General features: G+C 45.2%; 1 protein-coding gene across 4 annotated transcripts in view; it reads left to right on the plus strand.

Moving 5' to 3' along the window:
- Positions 1 to 830: 830 nt before the first annotated feature.
- The window catches only part of RPRD2 (regulation of nuclear pre-mRNA domain containing 2), a 40,245-nt gene continuing 17,734 nt past the window's right edge, over positions 831 to 23,341 (plus strand). For all 4 annotated transcript variants that reach the window (XR_014002694.1, XM_081173448.1, XM_081173449.1 and 1 more), the window contains exon 1: positions 831 to 1,149. Coding sequence is in view for 3 of the 4 variants with exons in the window: in XM_081173448.1 (XP_081029574.1) it covers positions 867 to 1,149 (283 nt within the window). In the remaining variant the exon portion in view is untranslated. The remainder of the gene's footprint in view (positions 1,150 to 23,341) is intronic.

Below are 23,341 nucleotides of genomic sequence, written 5' to 3' on the forward strand. Positions count from 1 at the left end.
TAACAGGTTTGGAATTGCCAAAGAAAGATGTTAAATTATTTTTGTATGCTGTAACTGCGGCTCGTATTTTGTTAGCTAAAAAGTGGAAAAACCCAAGAATTACTAACAATAGAAGAATGACAGATGAAGATGGATTTTTCAGAGCTAGCCAACCTAACCGGAAGAGTCCACGACCAGAAGGAGTATCAGGAAGATCAAATGGAATGATTACTTGGTTAGATATGTTAAGTTAAACTAACTGAAAACAGCTTGCAGATACTTAATTGGCTTAGGATTTTATTTAAGTTAAGTGATGAATTAACATGTTTAATTTCATAATGTGAAGATCTAAGGATGTGAATGTTTAAGTTAAATTTTACAAGAACTGTGATTTGGAAAACCGTTAAAAGGACATGCAATGAAATTCAACCAAGAGGAAGCGAGGAAGTCACTTAACAATGTTAATAAGTGCAATTTTTAATGAGGTTACGATTTATGTTTGTTTTATGTGTTTGTTTGTTTATAATGTTGTGAAAACCAATAAAAACTTTTGGGGAAAAAATGTATTCGTATTCATAACGCTAAATGCGCAGCTGCGATTTAACTCTGACCATAATCGATATCAGCTCCCCTCCTCCCTTCCCCGCCCTTCGCGATGAGCTTCCCGGGGGAAAAAGCTCCGCCTCGCCCCGAGTGCGCCTGCGCGCTGGAGAGGAGACGGCGAGCGAGCGAGAGAAGCGCGCTCGAGGCGGACGGAGCGCGCGCACGTACGCTACGCACGCACGCACGCGCCGAGATACGCTCCCTCCCTCGCGCTCCCTCGCTCTCGTCCCCCCTCCCCCCCCCTTCCCGAGCGGCGTTGCTTGTGCGACCGAAGGGGAGGGAAGATGGCGGCCGGCGGCAGTGGCGGCGGCAAGGCCTCCTCCTCGTCGTCGTCGTCGTCGTCCTCCTCTTCTTCTTCGTCCTCCGCCGCTGCGGCGGGCGGCGGGGGCGGGCCGGCCTCGTCGTCGTCGTCGTCGTCGTCCGGCCCTCTGGAGGCGTCCCTGGACAGGAAGCTCCAGGGGGTGACCAACACCATGGAGTCCATCCAGGGCCTGTCGTCGTGGTGCCTGGAGAACAAGCGGCACCACAGCACCATCGTCCACCACTGGATCAAGTGGATGCGCAGATGTGAGTGCGCGGCGGGGGGGCGGGGAGGGGCTCACCTGCGGGCCTCGGGGGGGGCAGGGAAATGGGTGGTGGCAAAGGTGGGATACCTGGCGACGCCTCCTCAGTCACCTTTCAACAAAGCCTCGGCCGAAATCTCCCTCCCGCCCGGATATACGCCTCAATTATTTTATTTTATTTTATTTTTACACACACATATATTTGTATTTTGGTGTTTTAAACAGGATTTCCAAAGAGCTGCTTTCCAAAAACAAAAAGTTCTTTTTGCATGCGGTTGCCTTGAGCTGGCGTTTCTGTTATGCGCCGCTTTTCTGTGTGGCGTGTGGATAACGCAAGGGGTGTGGGATATATACCTGGCATCGCCGCCACCGCCTCCCGCGTTCTTCTTCTTTCAAGGAGTCTTGTAATAATAATAATAATAATAATAATAATAATAATAATAATAATAATAATAATAATAATAATAATAATAATAATAGGTCTTCCTCCCACTTGGTATCGCTCCCGGATCTGAATTGGTTTTTTTACATGTGCTGTTTGAAAAGGTTTGCCGCTGCTGTTGCTTTAAGTTGCTTTTGTACGCAGTTGTCAAGGGCTTTTAGAAATGTAACTGTTTTTTATATGCTGTCTGTCTGTCTCCTCTCTGCCACCTTCCTTTTTCAACGAGCCTTCTAAAATCTTTGCCTCACTTGGTATCTGTCTCGGATCTGAATTTTTCAGTGTAGGCACTGTTGTTTTGAACTTTACCTGTTGTTTCTATAAATGTAACTGTCATATATGGCATAATTTATAGGAAGTTGCTCCAAGATGATTCTTGGGGAGCAGTTCATAAATAAAATTATTAATAATGATACCTGCGTGTAGATTTGCTTGGTGTTTTATGCAGGGTGCGATGTTACTACGATGGTGAAGATTTTACTTTGCTTTATATATCATATGCATTATTAATATTTTTGTGATGATGACCATTAATGTTATTATGTTGAGGGTACTGATCCTGTATCTCTCTGTGTGGATTTTAGTTGGTAGTTTTAATTGTTGATATTACTATAATTATTCATAGTGCTGTCGTATCAATGTAGATTAGCAGTTTATAGAGGGTGCATTATTATTACTATGATTATATTTCACTGATGATGCGTACAGTATTTCTGTGTAGATTTTATTTGGAAGTCTGTCCAAAGTGCATAATTAAGGTTGCTTTGATTATGATAATTGATGCTACAACAGAGGCACCATCTCAGTACAACATGTAGCTTTACTTGACAGTTTATAATGGATGCATTATTAGTAGTATTGCTGTGATTATTATGGTGCTGCTGCTGGTGTGTATATCTTAGTTGGCAGATTTTAGTTTATAGTTTAGTTTATAGTGTGCATTATTTATTTAGCTGAAAGACAAGGATTTGTTTAGACAAGTGGCAAATGCTTCCTCCCTGCTTCCCTCAGGGTAAGGTAGTCCTTCAGAAGTCCCTGCTTTGGCATTGTATTAACAGTACTATGATAAGCTGCGTTGTGGTGGTTGATGATGATGTTATGCGCAAAATCACTTTGTAGAATTTATTATTATTATTATTATTATTATTATTATTATTATTAATTATTTATACCCCGCCCATCTGGCTGGGCTTCCCCAGCCACTCCAAAAGAATATTAAAATACTGTCATACATCAAACATTAAAAGCTTCCCTAAAGAGGGCCGCCTTCAGATGTCTTCTAAAAGTCTGGTAGTTGTTTTTCTCTTTGACATCTGGTGGGAGGGTGTTCCACAGGGCTGGTGCCACTACTGAGAAGGCCCTCTGCCTGGTTCCCTGTAACTTGGCTTCTCGCAGTGAGGGAACCGCCAGAAGGCCCTCGGTGCTGGACCTCAGTGTCCGGGTAGAACGATGGGGGTGGAGACGCTCCTTCAGGTATACTGGACCGAGGCCGTTTAGGGCTTTAAAGGTCAGCACCAACACTTTGACTTGTGCTCGGAAACGTACTTTTCATTTTATACAGGGTGCATTATTACTATTACAGTGGCAGTAATGATGACTGTGGTGGCAATGATTATGGCAGCGTGTACAAGATATGCATAGTTTACTTGGCAATTCATGTAGTTTCTTTATTTTGCTGTGGTGATTGTGCGTACACAATATGTGTGAATTTGACGCAGCATATTATATAGGGTGCACTGTTACTGATACTCCTACGCTGGTGATGAGATCAAATGCACTATATGCTTTCACTATGTGTGTGTATAATCCATCAATCAGTCTCCTTTATTGGCATAGAAAAAGTTCATCATATACATGGATCAGAACACTTACCCAGAGTTTGGAATGAGGCACAGTGGAGTCTGTGGTGTCTTCATCACATATGGTTTATTTACACATATATACCACCTCAGGCTACGATGGAGGGGTTCACAGCATTGGCAGCCCAAGAAGGGCCTTGCTTCCCCCATAGCTGCAGCCTTGGGTGCCTGCAGAAATCAGGCTTGACTCTTTCCCTGCATTTCAAGCCTGCAGCTTTTCCTGCAGCTTCTAGCTCACATCACTCAACTCTCAACTCCAGCCTTCTGAGGGAGGGAAGCCCACCCATTTGCCTTCTGGTTCCCCTAGGGACCCATACTTAGCGGGCCATTACCAGGCTGGCCTGGCCATTCCAGCAACTGAGTCCATGCTGGATCCAGGAATCAGAAGTGGGGGTGCTCAGACATACATCCTACCCCACCTCCATACTCGTGTATCAGGGAAGATGTGAGTTGTAGTACAACAACTTTGGTCTTTGGAACAGCCCTGCACAGTGAAATAAGAATGGAGAGAATAGATGCAAGGGGGATTGGGTGGGATTTCCTGCCATTGTTTGTGGTTATTGGTGGGTGTAAGTGTAATGTTTGGGGAAGGACCATACTAGTAGAGCATCTGCTATGCATTCAGAAAGTCCCAGCAAGGCAGCAAGAGGACAATGGAGGGTTAACTTCCTCTACAGGGGAGGAGAACAATACGCTGTCCTCCTTGGAGGAAAGGAGTGATAAAAATGCAATAAATAAATGGATAAAATAACACAAACTTTGTCATTCCCCACTTCCCCTTCAAAGTGTTCAGAGGCAAATATGTAACTTCTGCCTTGTAGCAACCCTTTTTAGTGGGCTAAGAATGGGGGCGCCGGGGCAGTGCAAAGGGGTCTGCAATCTGTACAGAGGTGATGGTGTAAGGGTGATGTTTAAGGCTGCTATCCTGCACCTGTGTTACTTGGAATTATGTTCAGTTGAACCCAGCGGGGCTTGCTTCTGAGAGAGGGTCTGTGGTATGGCAAGCAGGCTGATCAATGCATCTGAAGAAGCCAAAGGATTCTGCTTGTATTATCTCGGTGACCCATGCAATAACTTTGTAAAGAGGGCCAAAATTTGCAGGGGTGGGGTGAGTTCCCACACAAAGTGAGGTGGGCTTAGTTTATTAGCACCCATACACTACATTTCAATAGTATAGAAGCGCTTTGCATACATTAGGTCAAAAGGATGGGTTGGTCTGCCTTGGAGCAGTAATACTTTTCTGATGTTTGAAGTGATGGTGTGTATTCTGTACAAAGCTGCGGTAAGGAACACTTAAATAATGGATTCCAATCCTTTTGATGAAGATTTGGGAAGGAGGGTGCTGAGGCTGAGGGAGTAGTGGCTCGGTTAGGGCCACCCAGCAGCTTGGTGGGCTGCATGAGGTTTGAATCTTGAACCTGCTTGGTTGTCCTGAATATTCCCTAAGATAGCAGGCAGCTTGGGGTAATTAGAGAAAGTGCCACATTCTCCTATTGTTAGCCCTTATATGTGTCATATTACCCCTGTAATGTAGGCTAAGTTGCAAGAACTGGGCTGTTGTGGTTGCTCAGTGAACTTCCTGCCTGAGTGAGAATCCAGCATCTTAGATTTTATTGCTTTGGGAAATGGAAAACATTGGGGGTGGTTCTGAATGAGAGCACGGCATTCAAGCTGTTGACTTCAGGTACAGAATGAGATAAGTAGAATGGATGTGGGTGACTTTTTAACAATAATTCTAGATGACAAAAAACTTATGATTTTTATCTGTCGTGAATTGCCTGGAGTGTCGCTGAACAGCAGGGTGCTAAATCTGCTTTTGAAAGCCAGCAAACCTTCCTTTGCTGCTGCTGCTGCTGTTTTCAAAAGCAAGTTTGACTGTCCTGTGTTCTCTCCTCAAGTGCATAGCTAAATCTGAAGATTGGACGGTGTACAGGGATTCAACAGGCTGGCCAGTAAATAAACCTTCCCCCTCCACTTGAATATTTGCAGTCAGCGAGCTGGAGGGGATGCGAGTAGCCTTGCAAAGAAGTCTATGAAAGTTGCTAGGCTTGTGGATGCCTTATTAGTCACTGTTGCCTTATTAAAAAAAAGAACAATCTTGTAAATCTTCCCAGCTTGCCTCAAGGCAGTCAATTCCAACCGCAAGTTGCTGGGCAAGTGACAATTGACAAGCCTGTATTAATGTTTGTAAATGTACGGAGGTGTGTGTGTGTGTGTGTGTGTGTGTGTCCTTCTTAGCCACCTCACTTCCACCTCTCTCCCAACATACTGGATCGTGAGCCCTGTCCTGTCCATATTTAAGTAGAGATGAAGAGCCTATGGCCTTCCAGGTGTTGTTGGACTCCCATCTCCCTGGTCATCCCTGACCACTGGACATGTTAGGTGGGGCCAGTGGGAACTTAGGAAGCTGCATGCAAGTGGGTTACACACTGGCCCATCTGTCTCAGTATTGTCCACACTGGCAGCAGTTCCCCAGGCTTTCAGGCAGGAACCTCTCCTAGTCCTACTTGGAGACACCTGCCATCAGGGCAGGGACCTTCTGCACACAAAGCAGATTCTGTACCACTGAGCTACGGTCCTTCCCAATAAGTGCAACATCTGGAGCGCTTTAGGTTTGACCTGCCGGCTGGTACTCAACATGGTTGTCCTTTCCAAGAAGTAGCAGGATTGCCGTGATATCTCAACCACTTTGAATTTCCTTTCTGTGAGCAAACTGTTTCAGTTTGCCCTCTTGGATAATGCTTGAGGCACCGGGAAGCTTGAAATGTAGGTTGCATTTTCAAGACTACTCACTACAGTACTTTGTGTGTTTGGCTGAGGCCTGGGGTGTATCTGAATCTGTCTGATCACAGAATTTTAGAATTGTAGAGCTGGAAGGGATCCCGGGGGTCATCTCGTCCAACCCCCTGCAATGAAATAAAGGTTGCCCTTATAGGAATCGAACCTGCAACTAGTGATGTGAGGTGAGAATATTTTCTGGAGAATATTCTCTGCTAGAAAATTCTCCGGAGAATATTCTCCACAAAGTGTAAATTCTTGGTTAGTGGCAGGCTTAGTGATTAACGTGAGTCATTCATGTTGAATTTTCAATTTCAAGTTTAGTGCAAAAAAAACCCAAAGAATGTGAATTCACTGCATAGCCCCATTGAATAAAAGTATCTGTACAGTTTTTGGTTGCCGTCTGAACAAGTTTACCCATGAATAAACATGTATGTTAACTAATCATATAATTTTCAATGCATTAAAATGAATATACTCCTATTTTAAATGAAAATTCTCTAATACCTGTATTGTCATTAATCGAGAATTTTCTCCAAAAGATTATTCTCGAGAATTTAACATCGCTACCTGCAACATTGGCGTTTTATCAGCACCATGCTCTAACCAACTAAGCTAACTGCTTCCTTCTGTTCTGTACCTGCAGCTGAGCTGAAACCTGTTCCTGTGGGGCAAAATATTGCCTAAGCTGTAATTGCAGCAAGATAAACCCCAAAAGTGAGCAACTATATTGGTGCAGTCAGTGCTGTATTCTAAAGGAGTGTATTAGACAGTTGCACTTGGCTTGCTTCCTAGCGATGAAGGGAAGGAAATAAGCCAAGGCAGTAAGATTTTACTGGAACAACTTCTGCTAGTTTTAGGAATATGCAAATCTGAGTTACAAGTCAAGAGTGCTTCGCTAGCCGTGAATGCACTTGGTAGTGTTGAATGTTGGCTGCTTAGGGATGTTGTCATACATCTCTTTTGCAAGGATCAGCTTCTGAACTTGCTGCAGATCACATACTTATTTTTCTTTTCTTTTTGTGAAATGTAGACTCCTGCTTGATCCCCTCATAGTCTGGAGGTGCATGGTGGGTTATCTGAGAATCCCTGAGCCAGTCCTTCACGATAATTTTGGTTCATTCACGCTATCTTTCCAGACCTTGTGACAACGGCGTTTGTGGGACTATTTCATAGGCGGTCTCTGTGAGAGTCCTGATTGTCTATGTATTATGTGAACTCTTTCCATTAATTAGAAACTGCAACTTTAGGAGTTGTGGTGGGATACGGAAAAGGCAGTTGGTTGTAACAAAAGTATTGAAAATTAAAATGAAGTTTGCTTATCAAAATCCTAATGAATTGCAAAATAGCTGTTCTTGGGAGTTTTGTGATCTTTAAAATGAGATGTTTCTAAAGAACAATTATTCAGTGAAAAGGCTTCTGGTGTGCACACAGTGGCTGAACACATAAAACTGAGCCATAGTTTGTTCAAAAAGCCACGAGTTGTCTTTTTAGATGAGCAAATAAGCCACACAGCTTATTTCTCCAAAACTGGTTCGTTTTTCTCCTCTTGTGCCTTTGAAGCTTGGCAAGCATCTGTGACAGAAGGCAAACAAACCATGGCTAAGCTGGGTTCAGAACGAAGCCATACGGTTTGCAAGCCAGCCACACACAATGGCTTCATGCCAGGTTGTTCAGAAGTTTCAACCAACCACCATTTGGCTGTAGCTGAGTGTTAGAGCATCTGCTTTTCTTGCAGAAAGTCCTAGGTTCAGTCCCTGGCATCTCCAGGCAGGACTGGGAGAGATCCCTGCCTGAAGCCCTGGAGAGCTGCTGCCAGTCAGTGTAGGCAGTACTGAGCTAGGTGGACCCTAGTCAGTGTTCAAAACTCCCATTGTTCTAGGCGCATTTTGCGGCAGGAAATTTCATTAGCGTGAGTAGTTTCTGAGCTCTTGGTGCAGTACCGCACCTAAGATTTCAGATTAAAACTGCAGAGTGGAAGGAAAGGAGGACCCTCTTCTGTCTCTACACTTCCAGTTACTCTCTGCAGACTGGGGAAGAGACCCTCTTAAGAATATTAGAGGGGTGGGCAGGGGAGGACTAGACCATGTGAAAAATGAACATGAATTTTAGCTGCAGTTCATTCATTTTCAGCTTTGTATTTTTGCCATAAAAAAGCGCACCTAGACATTCTGTTGTTGTGCCCATAACCTAGGTTTAAGGTGCCATTTAGCTCCTAGCTTTCTTATCTCAGTTTCTAACACTGACCCCAGTGGGCTTGAGTCAGTTTAAGGCAGCTTCCGGTATTCGTAAACAAACCATGGCTTGCTGATTCTATCTGAGCATGGACAGAGAGTGTGGTCTCGGACAGCCTTCCCCAGCAGCCCTGGTTTCTCCCAGAGATTGTGGGGTTCAAACTCCCACCAGCCCCAGCCAATACAGCCCATGGTCAGCGATCATGGGAGTTGTAATCCAACAACATACGGTATTTTTTGCTCTATAAGACTCACTTTTTCCCTCCTAAAAAGTAAGGGGAAATGTGTGTACGTCTTATGGAGCGAATGCAGGCTGCGCAGCTATCCCAGAAGCCAGAACAGAAAGAGGGATTGCTGCTTTCACTGCACAGTGATCCCTCTTGCTGATCTGGCTTCTGAGATTCAGAATATTTTTTTTCTTGTTTTCCTCCTCCAAAAACTAGGTGCGTCTTGTGGTCTGGTGCGTCTTATACAGCGAAAAATACGGTACTTTACAAAGACCGATCTGGGGGCAGGCGTAGCCTTTTATAGAATTGTAGAATTGCAGAGGTGGAAGGGACCAATCTTCTGCAATGTAGGAATCTCGACATTTTGGTTCTCATACATGCTGCTTGCATGCAAATCCCACACTTAAGGATCAGGTCTTATTAGCAGCACCTCCTGAAGATGGAGGCTCCACCATTGCCTGTACTTCTCTGAGTTCTCTTGTGGACTCAACCTTGAGCAGATTCTTTTTTCACACTCCTTCAAACACTGGCTTGATTTCTAGGTGATTTTTTAAAAAAGAGTTATTATCGTTTGTCAGAGATCTCGGGAACTCCTGGGACCTGGTTGCTGACGCACAGATTGTACGCATGAACTTAGTGGAAGCATGGAAGCACCTGCTTGTGCCAGACGGTGTGTGATGTTTCAGCTCATCCTACCTCAATGCCAGCAATACTATACCTCTCACACCGGAGGAACACCCTGATCCCAGGCATTGCTTTTCAGAAATCTCATTCATTTTCATTGAACACCTGCTTCAAGAAGCTTAGAATTGGAGGACACAGAAGTTGCCCTTCTCTGGTTTCTTTTGTACCTCGGAAGAGAGGAGGGGTAGCAGAATGGTAGAGTAATCTATGGGCTGGTTCTTTCTTCCCTTGCAGAATTGCCCACTGCTGCAAAGCTGCTTTAGAAACTTCTGGGTCTGGTTGTAAATATTGACTTGAGTGTCACAGAGGAAAAGGGAACCCGCCTGTAGAAAGGATATTTGAATAATGTTTGTTTCTGTTCTCCAAGCCAAGAGACAACTCTGTCTGTCTGTCTGTCTGTCTGTCTATTTAATTTATATCCCACCATTTCCCCAGTGGAGCTCGTGGTGGCTCACGTGGTTCTTTAGAGGAGTTGAGGGTGAATGAAGTCTTGCTCGCCTTCAGAGATTTTTTTATACGTGGAAGGAAATAAATGGATTGATTGCTATTTCCAAACTGGAAAAGACACAAGGAGACCATGTATGTAAAAAATTGGACAAGCTTCTTGTTCGCATGGCTGTATGTAACAAAGCCTTCAGGTTTAGCCAAATGACTCATCAATTGGAATGGAAAAGTTGCTACTGTTGAAGTGTGTGACCAGTCAAAGGACAACAAACCGGGTAGCTAGTTTTGAGCTGTATGTGTGAACAATTAAATGTGGAGGCCTAAAAAGAAAAAAAGGGATGCTCTGATTTCTCTCCTATTCCTCTTCCTCTTTCTCTCCTTCCTGAAGGACTTTTTCATTTTTTCCGATAGAATAATTGGAAGGGTGATATACATTGTTAGTCTCACACATGAGAGTAAACCCATTGTAATCAATGGCCTTATGCTCAGAGGACAGTTGACTTAGTTGGATGTCAGTAGAAAATTTGGGAAACACCTGGAGGGGGGAGTCTATGACAACAAAATGATAACTATTTTGGGATGGTGAGCGAAACAGTTTCTAAAGCAAGGTTCTATTCAAAATGTGTAGTGTAGAGGTTCTTAAGTAAGATCTCCATTTTTATTTTTTAAAATTCCATTAGTTGTATCCAACTAAGTTTACTCAGAATAGACACCTTGAAATTAATGGACCTAAGTTAGTCATGCCCATTAATAGCTGGTTGCAATCCTTAATCTATAGGCAGCTTTTCTGGCTTGCTGTTATCAAGGGGGCTCCCAGCATGTTAGCAGCAACACCTGTAATGATTAAATAATAAAATCACCATATTAAAACATAGCATATCTAAAAATCATTAAAACAACGGATAAAAACAGTAGCAGGCTAAATAAATTTGTAAAAACAGCCTGCTAATACCTTAGCAGCTGCTAAAGGCTTGTCTTCTACAATTTGAAGATGATACAGTTACATTCCCTCCAGCCACTGGGTAGCACTACACTTTGTGACTCTCTTATCTAGTGCATCTTCCTAAATTAACTCCTGGCTTTGCTGATATTGCCATGTTCTTCTTTGCTTCAATTCTCTACCTGCCCAAGAGCTTGTGTATTTTGTTTAACAGCGTATGATCAAAGTAGGTCGCAAGCCAGACGTTTCTTTTCTGAGAGATGGGGAGCAGCCATTGCTTCTTTATCCTAGAATCCCAGGTGTGCAACCTGATATCTCAACACCTGGGAGGGACTCAGCCTGCAAATCTCCATCTCAGAATGGAGTCTACATACAGGCTGACCTCACCATACAACAGCCCGCCTAACCTTTCCTTTAAAAAAAGAAATCCTCATCCAGTCATGCCCTACCTTGTGTAACGTTAGCTGATGAAGAGTTCTGCAGCGCTCAAAAGCTTGCCACACCTTTGTGCCTTCTTTGTGCTTAATAAAGGTATTGCCTAACTCTGGACTTTGGAGTTTGCCAGCTTTTTGGTGCTTGATGTTTGTTGAATGGGAGGTAATTAATACCTTGAAGATGTTTCTTAAACAGTCTGTGAAGGTTGGAAGTTAGCAGGAGGCTAGATGTGCCTCTGAGCCAGAGCGGAGCTCAAATTTTGAGTGGGAGAGCAGAGAAAAATATTTTGGGGATGTGATATAGCCAGCAAGAAAGATAGTGCTGCATTCTTCAGCCAATGGAGCAGCAGCATTAGGAACTGATGCTATTCATTTATCACTTACTTTGCATTCTTGAACAGCACATTTTGTCAAAATGACCTCTATGTGGTTTACATTAAAGCAAAATGTAGAGTAAGAATCACAAAAATGGCAAAAGTATGCAGTTAAAAACCAACAATCAGTATAAAATGCAGAGGCTGTGTGATTTAGACATTTGCAACTTCCATACATCTTGAAGCTGGGATGGGAGTGAGGAACAATTTTGCCCACAGGGATTTTGGAAGATGATAGAAATAAATCAGATCAAAGCTTTACTATTTTTCTAAGAACACCAGATCCTCTCTTTTTGATGCATTTCTGGTCCTGCATATTATTCATTTGGGTCCCTGTGTTTCTCCCTGCTTAGGACAGGGGCACCAGACAGTGTCGCTAACAGATGTTCTCTTTTGCTTTGGCAAGATGGGAAAAGCTTGGTTTGTTTGCCTTGAGGGGCTTAACTCTCCCAGTGGCTGCTGTTCACACTTTAGGATAAGCCAAGGGCACTGATCTTGTGGAACATCAGGGGCCCACATGGCCCAGTTGCCCCCACTTCATTCCTGCCTGGCACAAGCAGGAGGAATAAGCTAGCAGCCACAGTTAAGTTGACTTCCGAACAATTCATGAACTGGGGTCTTGGCTTGTTCTTCTCTAACAAGCCAGGATCCCCAGCCAGCCTTAAACCAAGGTTTGTTTGTCACTTTTGAATCTCAGCGTACTTCTTGCACTGGTAAAGAGAGAAGTGGGAGCGATTGGTCAATGTGCATGACAGTGGTGTAGATTTTCTGGAAAATACTTGGTTTGCAACAGAGAATGTCCTATTGCCCATCTAATTTAGCATGTTAATTTTGCTCTGTAATTAGTAAATACAGTGGTACCTTGGGTTATATACGCTTCAGGTTACAAACTTTGCTAACCCAGAAATAGTGCTCCGGGTTAAGAACTTTGCTTCAGGATAAGAACAGAAATTGTGCTCCAGTGGCGTGGGGGCAGCGGGAGGCCCCATTAGCTAAAGTGGTGCTTCAGGTTAAGAACAGTTTCAGCTTAAGAACGGACCTCTGGAACGAATTAAGGACTTAACCCAAGGTACCACTTTAAAGCTAGAAACTTTGAAACGGCCAAGCTTGCCTAATAATCGTGTTTGCAGTTGGCACCTGTGCTGTGCGTTCTTACTATCAAACTTCAGAAACGGGAAGTTTTTCTTTGGGGTGGGGGGGGGGAAACCTGGCTTTGTAGAAATTTCTGCCCTGCATCACTTGGGAACAGGGCTGCTGCTCATTCCCCAGAAGCCAAGAGCACGCAGTTCTGGCTTATTATCATGACATGTGAATACAGTCAGTACCTACAAAGCTCTGCTTACATGGTTCAGCCAGGATAAGAGCTGGCAGCGGTGGGGAGTAGGCATGAGAATTGAACCAAGGAGGTCCCCTCCCCTTTTTAAGCAGCCATAGCATTGAATTGGTGATACCCTGAAACATTACAGCTTTATCAAAAAGCCACTGGATCACTTTCCCTCTGGGCTGCTTAACCACAGCAGCACACTTGCCGGGCTTTGACTGGCTGCATCAATTATGGCCCTAAAGGTGCAGTGAGCAGCCACGAATTCGTTACAAGAAAGTTTCACCTTTGAAGGTCTGTCTCATGCGCTGCTCCTTTCCCATTCCGCGCACAAATTGCATTTCCCAAGGCCCTGTGTTTTATGGCAAGAGGTTTCAAGTGCTCTCTTCACAAGGCCTCCCAGCCCCACGGCAAGGATCAAGTGGCTTGTGTTTGTGCTGAGAGCCTCCCTCCACACCCACACATGCGCTGCACAGCTGTTTCATATCTCCAAATGTGTAAAATCACCGCTGGGTTGCTACGTCTTCCTCATCCCAGGCACAGGGGCAGAGACAATGGGTTGGGGAGATCCTAGGAAATATCCAGAGATTCTTTAATTACTCCACTCCTCTGTTTATTCCCATTGGAACAAAGGTGAGGAAATGAAGTTGTCTTGTTCCCCCAAGCAATTTTATTGTGACTCTTGGGGAGGGACTGGAAGGCAGTACAGCTTCTGAATACAGTGGTACCTCGGGTTAAGTACTTAATTCGTTCCGGAGGTCCGTTCTTAACCTGAAACTGCTCTTAACCTGAAGCACCACTTTAGCTAACGGGGCCTCCTGCTGCCGCTGCGCCGTCAGAGCACGATTTCTGTTCTCATCCTGAAGCAAAGTTCTTAACCTGAAGCACTATTTCTGGGTTAGCGGAGTCTGTAACCTGAAGCGTATGTAACCTGAGGTACCACTGTATTAGTTGCTGAAAACCAGAGGAGGGGAGAGGGCTCTTTAGCTCGGGTCCACTGGAGAGTGAGATCCTGAACGCCTCTTCTCATATTTCTGGCTTCACCTGCTGAAAAGCAAGGCTCCTTCCTTGATTCGGGGCTGGCTGTGTGGGGCGGGCACATTCCTTCTCGGGCTCCTCGCACAGCTGCCACTTGAATCCCAGATGGGTTTATTCATCCTGCAGTTGTGCCAAAGGACCTGGGCAGGGGGGGGGTCTCCTTCTGCTAAGCCAGGACCACAGAGTAGACCCCCTAGAGTGTGTTTGGCCACCAGCAAGTGGGACGTGTGGGGTTTGGTTGGTGTGTGAACCTGGTGCTTGCCAGAGGCCAAAGAAGAGCTTTGTTTCCAGCTTCAGGAGTTGAGAGAAGCGGAAGGGACGGAAGGAGGGTGTAGGTGGCTGGAAGGAGTAGCAAGAGGCCATCTTGACTGTCTCTTATTGCAAACCCGCTGCCCACCATGAACCACCATTGGCAAGATTGGCAGCAGATACGTTCTTTGCTTATGATAATATTTTATTCTTTTGTTAATTATGATGTTTTAAATGTGCAGTTTATAGTTGACTTCCTTTGCTAATGTTTTGTTTTGAAATGTCTAATTTATTTGTTTGTTTGTTTGTTTGTTTGTTTGTTTGGGTTAGCTATGCTACATTAAATGTGCATTCTGCCGTTGACCTCTTTTGCAATGTTTTATTTTGAAATCTTTAGGATAATAGTTAGTTTCCTGTTAAGAATGTATACTTTACTTGTTGATTTTCTGCAGCAATGTTCCATTCTGAATTGTTTTATTTGATGTTTTAATGTGTTGTAAACCGCTTTGAGATTATTATTTTTCTGTTGGAAGATACAAAGCGGTATAGAAACGAAATGACTAACAACAGCAGGGGTGGGAGGGGGAGAGCTAAAAGGCGCCAGGGCTGGAAAAACCATTTCAGATTCAGAGGGGCCAGTGCTGAGCATTTCAGGAGCTAGTCCTACACTACTGTGGATGCTGGAGAAGCATCACAACTCAGCCCCTCACCCTGGCATATTCTACTGGCTACGATAGAATGCTTCTTTCAAGGCTGATTTTAGCAGGTGGAGGGGAGGAGCCCTGTGGGTGCTGGAAGGGGGCTGTGGAAGGCACATGTATGGGTGCCATGTGGCTGCCCCCCATCCTAGGCAGTTCTCTTGCTGCTGCTTGGATGCCCGTTGTCTGGGGTCTTTCCCGCTCCCCACAGAGGGGCAGCTTTTAGAACTAGTGTGGCTAGGCCTTCCCCTTGTGGGTGGGTGAATGAATGAACGAATCTTTATTTGCATCAGCCGTCAGCCATAGCGATAAAACAATACGATATACAAAGAATAGAAATAAAAAGTCAATTACGTAAAATACCTTTTAGGGTTTTGAAGCCTTGTGGCTGGTTGTTGAGTACACACAGATGGCAGTATATCTGAAAGCCCTTGCCCCCACCCAGAAAGAGAGGGAACTTTACTCTCCTCTGATTTTGCTGGTCCAATCAAGACTTTGAGCTGGGGAGCGTGCTTGGTGCATCTTGTTTTCTCACGGGAACAAATACTGGGTGAGAGTTTTGAAAGAGGTGGAATCTTGGTCAGACCTTGTGCTGTTTCTGTATAGCAAAGGGAGAGAAGAATTAAGAGGTGGGATGGGGGGGAGCCTTTTCTGAAGGAAAAGGAGGCCTCCTGCCTTGACCGCAGCCTTTCATTGACTGTTTTTCAAAGTCTCCTCTGATCTTTTTTCTTTCTTTCTTTTTTGGCATTGGACAATTTCTTTAATGAGCATGATAAAAAGCACTTTTTTAAAAGCAAAGGCTTTGCAGTCCTGTGTACAGGTACTAAGCAGTATTTCAAGTGGCATTTTTTATTATTATTATTATTATTATTATTATTATTATTATTATTATTATTATTTATTTCATAACATTTATACACAGCTTGATACTAAAAAACCTCAAAGCGGTTTACAACAAACACATTAAAATCAAAAGTAAAGAGTGTATGAATAAAAATGCATGGGATTATGCTATTTGGGGAGGGAATACTTTGCCATAGGTGGCTTGGGGACAACAGTGTCTCTGTGTTAGAGGCTTATGTGGTTGTGTTTCAACTCTTGAATTTCTCCAGCAGGTCCCTGGCTTGGTAGGAGTACAAGGGGTTGTGCGCCTCTCTGCCAAGCGACCTGTAAACAGGCAAGGAACTTGTAGGACCCCCCCCCCCCGATGTTTCTAGACTCCAAGCAATTGTGGCTAGTGGTCAGGGATGATGGGCTTAGAGTCCACAGTCTGCCTACCTCCAGATTAGGGGAAGGGGAAGAATGGAGTGATGAAACTTTGCTGTAGGTCTGCTTGTTTCAGGCCTGACGTGGAACTGGGCACAGGGCGAAGCAGCATTTGAAATGGTGGGGTGTGTGGGTATATGTGTGTGTCTGTGGGTGGGTGCTAGGAGCTAAGCTGGTGCCTTTATTATCCAGTGAGGTTCCTGGAGCTGGTGGTAAACCCAAAGGATCAAGGAAGCTGGTGATCTTCACACTCACATAGGAATGTAGGAAGTCAGTCCCTTGGTTCAGCTGGCTCAGTGTTGTCCACACTGGCTGGCAGCAGCTGTCTAGGGTTTCAGGCAGGGGATATTGCCAGCCTTACCTGGAGATGCTGGGGATTGAGCCTGGAACCTTCCACATGCAGGGCATGAATTCTGTACCACTGAGCCATGACCCTTCTCCTGCTTGCCATTGCCAAGGAGCCCTGTTGCATCTTCTTTGTGTATTTTGAGATAGCAAGAAGCATCTTTTAAGTTCCCATGAGACACATTCATGTCTTCTCAGGCTCAGAAGTTACCCTCCGTGAGCTCTGTGTATGCCCAAGAATGTTTCTAGCCCCTTTTCCTGTCCTTCATAGAAAGAGGAGGAGTAATTCTGGACAGGCTGCTTTTACCCACCGTTAGTAAAGGTAAAGGGTAAAGGGACCCCTGACCATTAAGTCCAGTCATGGCTGATCCTGGGTTTGTGGCGCTCATCTTGCTTTATTGGCCGAGGGAGCTGGCGTACAGCTTCCAGGTCATGTGGCCAGCATGACTAAGCCGCTTCTGGCGAACCAGAACAGCGCACGGAAGCGCCGTTTACCTTCCCGAAGGAGCGGTACCTATTTATCTACTTGCACTTTGACGTGCTTTCGAACTGCTAGGTGGGCAGGAGCAGGGACCAAGCAACGGGAGCTCACCCCATCGCGGGGATTCGAACCACCAACCTTCTGTTTGGCAAGTCCTAGGCTCTGTGGTTTAACCCACAGCACCACCCGCGTCCCTTACCCACCGTTACTGATCTTCAAAAACCCCAAAAAACCCTTATAAGCTTCAGAAGAATTCCAGGGTTTGTAAAACACCTGGGGTAAGCTGAGAACAAGAGGTGCTTGTTAACAAGAGTTAGGACTTGCAATCAAATTTTCTACCCTCTTAAAAAAGAGCATCTTCCAGTCCCCAAATTGTGCTTGTCTGCCTAGTAATCTCTGCTTTCTGCGGATACCATGACATTAGGAAGTCTGTTTGGTACAGTGTAGGAATCTGGCCTTTGGAGTAGCACTGAAGGAAATTGAGCTCCCTCCCATTACGTATCAGGGCAGCCAGCATCTCTTACTGTCTTTCTGGCACCTACTGAAGACCTTCATATCCTGACAAGTGATTAAGTCAGGGGAGGATTGTACCTGTCTCTACCTGTCTCTACTTGAATAAATTGTTTGGAAATACACTTTTTTCTGTTGATGTTATTGTTAATGACTTTGGAGTGTTTTATGGGGAGCGATTTATAAATGACAGAAACAATTAAAATAATCATGGGTCTTTGGGTGAGGAACATCTTTGCAAATATTTTCTGCAGAATTGGAACCCTGAAATGTGACAGCACAAACTATTAAAGGCTTTTCTTAGCATAATGGGAGCTACCTATAAAAAACTGCTGATCAAACAGATAGGTCCCTTGAGTCTGTTGGCACCTCAGCTTGATTTAAATTAGTGACTTGCATTTTTTATTTTTTATTTAAAACCAGTCCCTGTAGAGCCTGTTGACAAAAGTATGTCTCCACTAGCAGATCTCAGTTCAGCCTGCCTTATGTTTGGTTTGAAGAGCAGTTGGCTGTCAGTTCACTGATGAATCAGTGGTAATTGCAGAATATGCCGGTAGGCCAGGCAAAAGAAAATCTGTTGTCTGTTTCTGTCTTTTGTGGAATAAGCATGCTATTTAGCGTTGTAGCTTTTAATAGTTTCCGATGACTTAAAAATAGACTTCAATCTTTGCATATCATGAGCGTTAGAATACGGCTTTACCTTGGGAGTTGGTAGCTAATGCAAATTGGCCCTACTTCCTTCTCTTTTTATATTGCAGGGGTGGGGCACATTTTCAACCCAAGGGAGGCATCCTTTCGAGGGCCAGGGGCCAAGGTGGCTGTCCAAGCCAAATCAGTGTCTTGTGATGCTTGCTGTTACACAGTAGGTGGGACGTGGGTGGCGCTGTGGTCTAAACCACTGAGTCTCTTGGGCTTGCTGAGATCAGAAGGTTGACGGTTTGAATCCCCGCAACAGAGTCAGCTCCCGTTGCTCTGTCCAAGCTCCTGCCAACCTAGCAGTTCGAAAGCACGCCAGTGCAAGTAGATAAATAGGTACCGTATTTTTCGCTCCATAGGGCGCACCGGACCATAGGGCGCACCTAGTTTTGGGAGGCGGAAAACAAGAAAAACTTATTCTGAACCCCAGAAGCCAGAACAGCAAGAGGGATCTGGCTTCTGGGATACCTTGTGGCTGTTCTGGCTTCTGGGATAACCGCGCCAAGCCTCTTCAGGGCAGCGGGATGAAGGTTCCCCCTGCCCGAAGAGGCTGCGCAGGGCTAAAGCAGAAGCCAGGACATGTGCGTCGCTGAAGGGGCGCTGTGCCTTCTCTCTCTGCGCAGAGAGGGAGAAGGCGCAGTGCCCTTCAGCGAAGCTGGAGAAGGAACAGAAGGAGACCCTTCTGTTCCTCCTCCGGCTTCGCTTGATAGGCGCGTTGCTCAAGGGGCGCTGTGCCTTCTCTCTCTCTCTCTCTCTCTCTGCTCTCTGTCCCTCCGGCTTCGCTGGAAAGGCGCGTCGCTGCGAAGCAGGAGAAGGAACAGAAGGAGACCCTTCTGTTCCTCCTCGGGCTTCGCTGGACAGGCGCGCCACTCAAGGGGCGCTGCACCTTCTCCCTCTCTGAGCAGCACCTCTCCTTCACAGGACAGGCGCTGCGCAGAGAGGGAGAAGGCGTAGCACCCTTCAGCGAAGCTGGAGAAGGAACAGAAGGAGACCCTTCTGTTCCTCCTCCGGCTTCCAGGTCAGGCGCCTCGCGGTGAAGCCGAGGATCCTGCATTCGCTCCATAGGACGCACACACATTTACCCTTCATTTTTGGAGGGGGGAAAGTGCGTCCTATGGAGCGAAAAATACGGTACCACTCCAGCGGGAAGGTAAACAGCGTTTCCATGCGCTCTGGTTTCCGTCACAGTCAGGGTGGATTTGATTTAAATCAAATTGATTTAAATCACTAGTCAGTAAGACTTGATTTACTGGACTTAACTGTCAGGGGTCCTTTACCTTTTTTTAAAGACTTGGTTTAAATAATTTTTTTTACAGAAAGACTTATTCTTGCTGGTATAATCTTAATATTTACTAGCAGATGTAGGTTTCATTTTTGGAATAATAAATTTTCAGAGTAGTTTTTACAGTTATATCAAAAATTACTAATTTGGTTATACTATTAGAAATACAAGGGGACGCGGGTGGCGCTGTGGGTAAAAGCCTCAGCGCCTAGGGCTTGCCGATCGAAAGGTCGGTGGTTCGAATCCCCACGGCGGGGTGCGCTCCCGTTGCTCGGTCCCAGCGCCTGCCAACCTAGCAGTTCAAAAGCACCCCCGGGTGCAAGTAGATAAATAGGGACCGCTTACTGGTGGGAAGGTAAATGGCGTTTCCGTGTGCTGCGCTGGCTCGCCAGATGCGGCTTTGTCACGCTGGCCACGTGACCTGGAAGTGTCTCCGGACAGCGCTGGCCCCCAGCCTCTTAAGTGAGATGGGCGCACAACCCTAGAGTCTGTCAAGACTGGCCCGTACGGGCAGGGGTACCTTTACCTTTACCTATTAGAAATACATAGACAGGTAATTATGAAATTATTGTGTGGTTTAATAAGCTAACTGTTTATATTTGGACAACTTTTCTGCTGTACTTTATTGGAAGGAGAAAAATGATCATTTCCTTAATAACAATTTAAACAATTTATTCAACTAAAGCAATAACATTGTAGCATATGTATCCCTGTTTGTTAACTGATGTGGTTAAACTTAAAAAAAAACCAAAACAAAAAACCTTAGACTGAGTTTTACTACACATGAAAAACCTAAAACAAATCCTTATTTCCTGATGAATAGCCTTTGGACTATAATGTAACTTAAATAGAAAAATATTTAGAAAGCTTTTTCCTCCAAAAGCATTTTATTTTAAAAATCTGATTTAAATTTTTAAAAAAAGATTATTTATTTACTTATTTTATTTTTTTAATCATTGATTTTTATCCACCCTGATCACGGTGTTTCATTGCACCAGAAGCGGGTTAGTCCTGATAGCCACATGATCCGGAAAGCTGTCTGTGAACAAACGCCAGCTCCCTTGGCCTGAAAGTGGAGATGAGCGCCGCAACCCCATAGTCACCTTTGACTGGACTTAACCATCCAGGGGCCCTTTACCTATGCAGTAGGCTACGTACCAGCCTTGTGCAAGCCACAGTTTTCTACATGCACCTACCTCTCCACGCTACCATCCAGACATGTAAGAGGCGTTAATCACAACTCTGGAGCACTTTGCAGCCAGGACAGCTTGTTCTGTTTTTTAAACCTCACTGATGGCAGGAGTGCTTGCAAGCTAATAAATACTTAATTAGAACAATTAATAGTTTGATGCTGTGCAGGGTGTGCGATGGCATGGGGAAATAGGCAAGATTTCACTGTGCTGTCCTAGTCATTTTGATGAGTGTGAGAGGCTGGATCTCTCACATTTGGAATTTGGACTGGATAGCGCTGTTTCTGTTACACCGCCCTGGGGAGGGACCTCTTCTCAGTCAGGGCTGCATTCCCTCCTGGGCAAGACCAAAGTGGGCAAAGTAGCAGTTGTGACTCCTTAACTTCTGTCCAGTGGGCTAGATTCTGTTCTGTGCTGTCCAGGCAGGCAAGAGGCATTGCCACAGCTCAGGCCTATGTTCCCGCCAGGTAGAGGCACAAGAGAGGGCAGTGGCAGACAGAGGTGTGTCCTGGGGGACGGTGCTGAGGACCAGATTGAGAGGTCTGGAGGCTGGAGGTTCCCACCCACACAGTGCTACAGCGAGAAGCTTTGTTCTGTGCTTTTTAGTTCTGTTTGCCGGTGCTTACATTCCTTGTATCACGAGAGAGAGAACAGACTAATTTAAAAAAGCTAAAAGGGGTATGTAACCTTTTATTAGGTTTCAGGTGCTTTACATCTTGCGTTTCATCTCCTCCTTACATTACTAACAGTATATGGGCCCAGCAAGGAACAATTGTTGCTAATTATTATTATTATTATTATTGTTGTTGTTGTTTTGTTGTTGTTGTTGTTGTTGTTGTTGTTGTTGTTGTTGTTGCTAATTATTATTATTATTATTATTATTATTATTATTATTATTATTATTATTATTATTAATTTATTTATTTATTCCCCACCCATCTGGCTGGATTTCCCCAGCTACTCTGGGCGGCTTCCAACAAAATATTAAATTACAGTACTGTAGTTTGTCAAACATTAAAAGCTTCCCTAAAGAGGGCTGCCTTCAGATGTCTTCTAAAAGTCTGGTAGTTGTTTTTCTCTTTGACATCTGGTGGGAGGGCGTTCCACAGGGCGGGTGCCACTACCGAGAAGGCCCTCTGCCTGGTTCCCTGTAACTTGGCTTCTCGCAGTGAGGGAACTGCCAGAAGGCCCTCGGCACTGGACCTCAGTGTCTGGGCAGAACAATGGGGGTGGAGATGCTCCTTCAGGTATACTGGACCGAGGCCATTTAGGGCTTTAAAAGTCAGCACCAATACTTTGAATTGTGCTCGAAAACATACTGTCTCTCCCCTTTGAGGCAATAAATGAGATCTAGCAAAAGTACCTGCTGAACATAGCCTTGAGTCAGGTTTTTGGGTTGCTTCCGGGCAGGGTATACGCAGGAGGAGCGTCTTCCGAGGCTCCTCTGTCCCCAATGTGATGGGAGCGGATTGGAGCACAGTCTGTTGCACTGCTCGGGTCTTCATATCAGCAGTTCAGGGACAAGACTTGCCCACCTGGCTTACAGATTGGGAGCAGAGATCAGAAGGGCTGCAGAATGGACTTGGAGCTGCCCTTGAATGGCCCGACTGCATGGATTGCAGTAGCCCATGTGTGGCTGCCTCATTGAGGAGGGGCCATCGTTCTGTATCAGGGGGTGGGGATATTGGACTTGGGCCGCATTTGTGGAGTCTGGGAAACCTGATGGCTCCTTCTCTGCTGCAGAGTAGGGCCAGGGGGAAATCTGTGACGGCAGCAGTGGGGTGGGTGGGAAGACATCATTCTTCACCTGCCCTCTGCTTTCCCCACACTGTGGCGAATACTCTGTCTGGCTGGGGGAAGATTGCACAGGTTTGCCTCTTGCTTGCCTGGATTCAGAATAGAGAGGGGTGTGTAAATTGTGTGTAGGATAAAATTTACATCTGTTGCTCCGCCCATTTTTGCCCCTGGCCCCACCCACCACTCACTTGTGGCCCTCAGGCTGAGAAGGTTTTCCTGCTCCTGTTCCAAATGCTTGGACTTCCCAACTGAAGGATCTTAATCAGGCAGAGAAGGGACACTGCCAGTCAGGGTCAACAGCACTGGTCAGCTTGGTCCAAGGCAGCTTCTTATACATCTCCTTACAAGTCTTGACTCCAGCATCCACCCTGGCTTCCTGAGCACTGCTGGTTCTCGATAGTTGCCAAGCTGGTCTTCAGAGAGTGACCCTGCCTCTCTGCAAGGCAGAATCACAAGGATTCATGCAGATGGTGGCATTGTGGTTGTGTGCTGAGAATCTGTTCTGCCACGCTGTGGAAAGGGATGAGCAGAAACACCTTTTTAAATTGCAGGTCACATCTTTTAAATGCTCCCATTTCTGTTGGGCTTTTCAATAGGGAGCCTTTTGACCCAAGTCATGTGCTGGCTGGTGCTGAAGGGAGTTGTAGCCCAAAACATCTGGAGGGCATCAGGTTGGCAAAGGCTGATCATTAGCATGCTTGCTTTACTAATATTTGGCAAGTGAAGCTTAAAAACTCCAGAACTGCCATGCTTTGCCTAAGATTGCAGTTGCATCCTGCATCCATTCCTTGTCGCTGATGAACTTTACGAAACACATTTTTTTCTGCAGGAAAATTAAGTGTTGCAATAATTTCCACCCCACATTGCCGCCTTATCCCGTGGCTTTACCAAAGGAGCCTTCCTGGCTCAT

This window comes from Podarcis bocagei (genome assembly GCF_964188305.1).
Source record: "Podarcis bocagei genome assembly, chromosome: 16".
NCBI classification, from domain to species: Eukaryota; Metazoa; Chordata; class Lepidosauria; order Squamata; family Lacertidae; genus Podarcis; species Podarcis bocagei.